General features: G+C 43.0%; 1 protein-coding gene across 1 annotated transcript in view; it reads right to left on the bottom strand.

The window, feature by feature from the left end:
* Positions 1-8,093, bottom strand: part of Cnn3 (calponin 3) — a 28,962-nt gene extending 20,869 nt beyond the window's left edge. Inside the window, exon 1 of the mRNA XM_015500869.2 lies at positions 7,768-8,093. Within this exon, the coding sequence (XP_015356355.1) occupies positions 7,768-7,824 (57 nt within the window). The 5' untranslated portion in view covers positions 7,825-8,093. The remainder of the gene's footprint in view (positions 1-7,767) is intronic.
* Between the last annotated feature and the right edge of the window lie 12 nt (positions 8,094-8,105).

Below are 8,105 nucleotides of genomic sequence, written 5' to 3'. Positions count from 1 at the left end.
TGGGAGGATCCCTAGGAAGTTAGAGACTAGCCTGGGCAACATAGTGAGACACTGTTGCAAAAATAATAGTAACAATAAAGTGGCTACCACTGTTGATACATAGTATCACTGTGGATACTTTGAACATGTACTTATGAACATGTTGCCAAGTTAAAGAGCACTGATTCAGCCCACCTGAATCTGCAGTCTCAAAGGTCTTTGCCAGCATGGTTCAAAAGCTCATAAGATTATTTGGCAGAGATGTCTCAGACTAACCCCTCTAAAAAGTAGCCTCCTGCCACATAGTTGGAAGATTCTGTAAGACCAACTGCAGGAAAGGCTGTTCCACAACCTATGAAAAGATAAAGAGAAGGGGAAAGAGATCAAGATCAAAGAAGAAAGTTAAAAATGAAAAGCTGGCCAGGCAAGGTGGCTCACACCTGTAATCCCAGCAGCTTGGGAGGCTGAGGCAGGAGGATCACAAGTTTTCAAAGCCAGTCTCAACAACTTAGCAAGGCACTTAGCAACTCAGCAAGACTGTGTCTCTAATAAAATATAAAAAAGGGCTGAGGATGTGGCTCAGTGGTTGAGCACTCCTGTGTTCAACTCCCAGCATGCGTGCGCGCATACACACACACACACAAAATGGTTGGCTGGCAAAGTACATGCCCGTGTGTGTGAACACAGTGGGGAGTGAAGGGTTTTTAATACAACATTCAGGTCTCTGAAGTAAGGTAAGGGTAAACCAGGACCAAACTTCAGAGCATTCCATTCAGGGGAAGGCATCTAGCCACATGTGAGCTGAGGAGCAGCCCAAGGGTTCCAGCTCTGCTGCTTTGGGGCAGGGACCCCCAAAAGCTCACAATATGAGGTTTCCTGTACACGTGTGCTTTCTATACTTGATCAGTAGTGTGATATAATTGTTGTTGCTATTTTTGCATTCAAAGTAGAATCACATGTTTGAATTAACCAACAGTAAGAGAGATTTGCCACACATGGAACTCATTATTTTCTCTCCTATTTCCTCCCACGTGAAACAAAAGGAGAGAGGAAAGTGCAACAATGAAGCTTATACTATAGCCACTGGTGCAGCCTGTGCAGCACCAAGGAGGGCTGAGAAGCTGCGGATAAAGAAGAAGGAAAGACCAGTGTCCAAAGATTCAGAGAGGAGAAGAAACAAGGCAGGAATCTCAGTCAGTTCAGTCCAGTTATTTCACAGCTACTTTTCCCTTAAAAAATTCTTAAGGAGAGACAGGGAAGTAACTATCCATGCTTAGGTTAGGACTAGCCAGAAAAGTTCTTGCTAACACAAAGGGATTCTACAATTTCCCCATCTTCCCAGAGACTGCAGATGCTGTAACTAAGAGTCACAGCCACACCCTAAAACTTCCCAGTCCTAGGGGCAGAGAGAAGATACAGAGGAAACTCCCTCCCTGCCTCATGAAGGCAAAGCAGGAATGTACTCTCTAACCATAGAGTTGCTTCACAGGCATTGAGGTAGAGACTTTAGCTTCATAAAAACATTTAAAACTGAAAGCTTCCAGTAACAAGCAAGATGCAAACACTTAAAGGTACAAAAAGTTTACCAGTGAGCTGAGAAGGAAAACAGCCCTATATAATCAAGATATGAAAGATTATCTTGTTTAAGAGGAATCAACCTTTTAGGAAAAAAAAAAAAAAAAAAAAGCAGAAGATTACCATGCCCAAATCAAAGACTCAGGCTTTATAGAAAGTTCCATTTGTTAAGGGCAATGTGGACAGAAGGGAGCACTAGCAGAGATCCTGGGATTTCACTGTGAAATGCATCACAAGCTGTCAGGTAGTAAAGTCCTGGATAAGGACACCAAGGGCAGATCACATTCCTGACACAAAAGTGAAACACCATTGCACTGGTCCTCTACCTGCCAGAAGCCTCAATCAGATACAACAGATCTGAAAATGAATGTTCAGCTTCTGGAGATAGCATCAATAATTGCAAGATAAACATAGCTCAGAAAACAAGACAAAACCTATAAGCAGAGAGCCAGCCAGCCAGCCAGCAAAGTTGAACAATGGTTATTTTTATATGATCTGCATTTTTGGTTCCAGGCATTACTCTAAACACTTTGAATGAATTACATTATCTGTTTCTCCCAACAACCCTGTCAAGGTGAGCATTACCATATATTCATTCACAGATGAGACACACACAGGTTGTCACTGGCCCAAAGACGACATTAAGACAGAACCAGGATTCCCACACAGTGACTGTGTTCCTAGCCACTGACAAGAACAATGGATGAGGGCAGCCATAACATCTTCCAGTTCACAGGGATTCATATGGTGATGGTGGTGTGTGTGTGCATTTTGCAGTACTGGCAACTGAACCCAGGGCACTTTACCACTGCCCTATACCCCAAGCCCTTGTTAAACTTTTTTTGAGACAAGGTCTCACTCAGTTATCCAGGCTGGCCTCAAATTTGCAACCTTCCTGCCTCAGTCTCTCTAATAGCTGGGATTACAGGTGTGCTTTATTTTCATAAAGCTTGCAAGATATGTTTGCATTTATTACAATGAGGACCTCAAAAACTGTATAAGCCTGAGTCTGCCTGATTTCTGCTCCAGAAGTCTTTAACAATAATCTAAAGGTACAAGAAAACATGATTAACAGTAAGAGTTCACTTATAGCTAGAAAATGTGTTCAGAATTAAGGAAAACCAACACACAAGCCATAGGAGGCTAATGTCTAGAATAAAGGAGAACCTGCCAAAAATTCTAAGGACAAGCTTTCTTCCACCACCACCTAGCTAGCCATGATGAAAAGGAATGTATAGTATTTGCTCACTCTCCTTGATAAAAGGGTAAAAATATATTGAAAAAACAAACAAACCCATTCAATTGTGCTTTTTTTTAAAAAAAAAAAAAGTCAGATAATATCAATCATAGCTCATTATTAAGTGGAGTGGGTAGATTGGGGGTGGGTAACCACTCACTAATCCTCGTGTTACCACCTGAAAGAGAAACAGGCATAGGGGAAAAAAGAGTATATTATCTCTGGCGGATGGTAGTATCGGGAATGTCTTCACTGTGAAGCCTATTTCTGAAATCTATCTAAAAAACTGGATAGAGGCAGAGAGTATAATTTCCACAAAGCAGGGGATACAAAAAGCTGTAGATCTCAGGACACTAGAGCACAAGGATCCTCATTAAAATTCCAAAGTCTGAATGAGTACTAGAGGAAGCATGGCACCTCTTCAAATGTCAGCAAAGTGTATATTCTTTATCTGCTTTGATCAAAACAGGTTAAAAAATAAATAAACAATAACAACAAAAAAAAAAAAAAAAAAAATCCCAAGCAGACAAGCTCCAATGGCCAGTCTCTGCCTGGAGCAAAGATCCTGACCTGGGAAATCCCTTCTCTGGCAGTCCTCTGGGAGACTGCCTTGCAGAAGGGCCCTCCACCACTTCTCCCTAACTGAGGAGTCTAGGAAAGAACCCATACAAATGAGCAACAAAGACAGAATTATCAGTGATAAAATGTCAATGTAATCTTAAAATGAAATGCTTAAGAAAAACAAACTAAAAAAACTAAAAAACTAAAAAAACTAAAAAAAAAAAAAAAAAAAGAAAAACAAACTATAAAAATTATTGTGACCAGCAAAAGTATCTTACATACACTATAGAATCGTCTTATGCAGAATACTTTAACAGGGTTAATTTTTAGTTTCTAAAGATCTCAAATTCCTTTCATGGTAAATAAAGCCATTAAATCAACAAATGTTTATTGAGCAACTACCATGTGCCAGATTATATTCTAAAATATAGACCTTGAAATATATCAGTGAGTATCTCTAGTGGAAAGAGATGAACAATAAACAAAAACATTTTTTAATTCTATGCACTTTTTTAAGGATACTGGCACTCCACCTTAAGATATAATTTATAGCTGGAGTCACTTTGTGTTTACTCTCACTTTCAGCTGTGCAGACAGCTGGGAGTACCTTGTACGGCACCAGTTTATTAATATAAATGGAACACTTACTCTATGATTGTTTAACTTGTTCTTCAATGACTTAATAGTTGAGTAATATGTCTTCCAAAGTGGTTTTCAGGTGGTTAGGAATATAATTTTGTAACCAACAAGGTTCTGCAAGCAGCTACTTTGCTCAAATAAGATATTTCATGTGAACAGAAGACTGTAAGAATGTATAATCCAATTTCATTTTTTTTTTAACACTTCAATTAGCCTCCTCCCCGAAAACATACTGAGGAAAGGCCATTTGAGGTCCCCTGCAAAATCCTTTCCACCCCAATTTATTTTCTCTACTTTCCCTGAGACCTATAAGAAGAGTTCCTGTAACATTGGCCCTGACTGGTGAAGGTATGCTTCCTTGCATCTTCAATTTTCGGACATACCCTGACTCCAACATTTTGTTTACAGCCAACTGTCAGGAAATGTTGTGCTTCTCCTGAGAACATTTTACATTTTGTTGTTATTGTTGTTGTTTTTATAGCTGATTAGGCACAGAGCTGATTCTTTTTTTGTATTTAGGCCCCAAGAAGCATTTAAGGGCCTGGCTCAACTTTCATGATATAAAGCATATCACTTTATGAGTATTTTCATTCTCCAAGAAATGATCTGAAAAGCTTCTACTCTCTCCTTGGTCTTCTACGGTACTTTGTAGATTGTAAAGTTATTGGTCCTTTTGTTGTTGTCTTCTTTTGTAGTTATTAAAAGAGACTTTGTACATATTCTAGGTTAAAGGAATCAAGTTTCTTGGACTGGTTTCAACATCTTCTTGCTTCATTAAAAAAAAAATAGTTAATTTGTATGTTCAGCTAGATATCATCAACTCAACCAGAAAAATGTCTCAGGTTTAAAGATTTTTCCTGAAATGATGTTGATTAAAAATATTTAAGATCAAAGCCTCCTTTAATTTATTGATGAACTGCTTTCACAGCTAAACTGCATGAAGATCAAGGCTTATTAATATAAACTGGACCCTTAGAGGTGGCAGAGACAAATCCAATAAGTGTAATACTGAAACTAATTTTCCATTACTGAGTTATTAGTTACAATACAGCAATTAAATAACTTAAAACTTAAGTCAGGATGCATCTCAACAATGCAGTGATTTGGAGGTGGTAACTATTTTTCTCCCCATTTTACAGTTTGGGAAACCAGATGACCATAAACAATTTACCAATGCCATACAAGGCAGTAAGTTGGGGGGTGGGGGGGTCCAGAACCCACATTTGCTTGATTCAAAGTCTACTCTACATTGCCTCCCCAAGATGTTTATGCTTGTTTCCCTCATTAAATGAGGTTTTTAAGAAAAATAAGTCTGACATTTAATCAACACATGAATTATGCAATAAACAAGCAGCAAGAAGGAATTGAAAGGTGCCCAAACCAAGCAACGTCAAAGTTTATGTTTCTATATAGCCACTCTTTTATCCAACAGTCCTAAACCATTAGTTGAAATGCAACACCTGACACAAAAGCGTAGCAAGCATGGATATTTGGTTTCCATTGCCCAGATTAGAAATAGCACTACACAATTAACCACAATATCCAGAAATGACAGGTGTACAACCAAAATAGGGAGAAGGGGCAAATAACAGTGACTTGTGGTAGAACAAGTCTAAGTCCTTCACTAAACTAAGACATAGTTTTTAGGATTGAAATTCTTAGAGTATTCCAACTTTGTGATCCTGAGCCCATCACACCCTTTCTGAGCTTCAGCATCCTGATCTGTAATGATTCAGGATAATCCCAGCAGTACTCCCCACCTCACAGGGTTGCTCTGCTGTTAAGATCAAAAGACTTCCTATGAAAGGATACTGTATGAAAGGACCACATTAATGAAAGGGGTTATTAAAAAGTGGGTTTGGTGCTTAAAGGGATAATCCCACAGCCTTTATAACTAATTTTTCCAAAGGTTCGGGAAACTGAGGTTTTACTGTTTTTATTCTTTAAAAACATTTATAATTATAGTGATCTAGCCTCAGTCTGTGCATTTCTTAGGGGTCTGCTCAGTAAGAAGTAGAAGGGCAGAAGCTGCTACCTTAGTCAGCAAAAAGAAGACTAATTTGGATATTAATATCCAAGAAGTCAGTCATCTGAAGGACAGCCAAAGTTATCAGTACCTTATTTACAATACAAAGGTAAAGAGGCTTAACTGCTCCCAGTTGGAAAATCACTAGAGGAATTAAAATTAGTGTATACACGGAGTGAGGGGATTGCATCCAACACTTTAGACATGCTGATTTCCTCAAAGGTTTCCTAAAGTTGGTTTGTAAACTTTGTTGCTAAGTATTGAACCTTCCTACCAAAGTTTTCAGCTGATGAGGTGATGAGGTTAGTACTCAATCATAAAAGAACCACTCACAAAACAGTTTAGAAAAAAATGTTTTCTAACATGGGCAACATATTTGAAAAGGTAAAACAACTAAAGAATTCAACTTTATATACACGGGACTCAAAAATCAACTCCTTGTTCCAAAGATTGTTCAAAATCTATTGGCTGATTAGAATGCGGGAGAGAAGATTCACAATTCTTGCTTGGGTTTGACAACGGTGCGCTTCGTTACCTCTTTGTAATTCACACCGCGGACACGGGCAGCCCTGGGATGTTACAGCTCTGCCAACGCCAGCCAGAGTATTCTACCAGCGGTGGGACGGTGCGGTGGCAATCCTGACATGCCTGGGCTCCCGGGAGGTTAATGGGAATTAAACCACAGCAGCCCTCCTTTGTGGCGCTTTGGCCGGAACAGCAGAAAGAAGACAATGAGCGGTCTGTGCGCAGTTCCACGCCGATTGGCTAGTCTCTCCCCCCAGAAACCCCTTATGTCATGGGCTTGGAATGCAGGCAGGGAGGAAGGAAGGAGAGGATTTGGGGAGGGGGACGCCTCTCATCTCTTTCCCAGGCCAAAAGTCCCAAAGATAAACCCGACGCATTCTTAGGCTCAGAGGCAAAGCTGAGTGTCACCAAATCTCAGACACTTCAAACTATAACCCGTTTCAGCAAATAAACCCTTCACAAAAGCAACCCACAAATATACTCTTTGATATCTTCGACAGTCTCTGGTACTACAAACTTCTCGGGGTTTTACAAAAAGTCTCAAGTCTACAGCAGATACCACTCCCAAAGCAGCGCTCTCAAGGCTTTGTCTCGGTTTTCTGCAGAAGAAATAATTTGCCCCAAGGTATATGGATCGGCTCCCGATCTTCTGAGGGGCCCAGGGGTCTACGCTAAGCTCAGGTCTCCCGCCCCAGGAGATGGCGAGGAACAATGAGAGGCCCCCTTTGGCCACGTAACCGGCCTAACTTCGCTCAAGGCACAATTCGGTGGGGAAGGAGGGGGTCGAGGTGGGAGGAGGCACAGGGTCCGAGCGGACGGTGGGGGAGCCAGCGGCTGCAAGCTGGGTCCCAGGAGCGCGGACAGGCCCCGCCTAAGAGCGAATGACCACGCAGGAGCGCCCTCTTCCCAAAGGGGCGCAACCTACAGCCACCGAACAGCCCCCGCAGCCAGAGAGGCCGGCGCTGCGGGGTTCCAGACACCCGGGAGCCCACAGCCCTCCGCTAGTCCCGGCCCTCGGCGCAGGAACAAAGCCAGGAGAGAGCCCGGGAGCCAGCGCCTGGGGACAGGACGCGACGGGAACACCAAGCAACTCTCAGGCCGCCTTGACGTCCCCTCTCACGAAGCCAGAGGGCCAAGGCACTCCGGGCGACTCACGGCCCAGCGTCGTCCCCAATTGGTGGGGTGCCCCGGGCAGGGTCTCACCACCCACCCGTCCCGGGCATACCTTGTTCTTAACCTCGGCCGAAAGCCCGTAGGAAGGGCCCTTGTTGAAGTGGGTCATGGTGATTCGGATGGCGGGAAGAGGCTGCGTCGGGGTTCGGAAGTCTCTCGCACTCGGCTTCCCCGCTCTTGGCCCGGAGAAGTGGCCGCGAGAGAGATGCTCAGATCTCGCTCCTTTGGGCCGCGAAGAAGGCGCCCGGACTCGACGGTGGGGCGCGGGCGGTGCCTCGCAGACTCGGTCGGGCTGGAGCCTCCGGGTGCGCTTCAGAGTCGCACTGGCCGCCTCTCGCTGCCGGCACCGCAGCTCCGCACGCACTGCCCCCAGCCTGCTCCCCGCGGGCT

The sequence above is a fragment of the Marmota marmota genome, unplaced genomic scaffold (assembly GCF_001458135.2).
Source record: "Marmota marmota marmota unplaced genomic scaffold, marMar, whole genome shotgun sequence".
In the NCBI taxonomy this organism is placed as follows: domain Eukaryota; kingdom Metazoa; phylum Chordata; class Mammalia; order Rodentia; family Sciuridae; genus Marmota; species Marmota marmota.
Note: the sequence above shows the minus strand (reverse complement) of the source record. Positions and strands in the feature narration are given on the sequence as shown.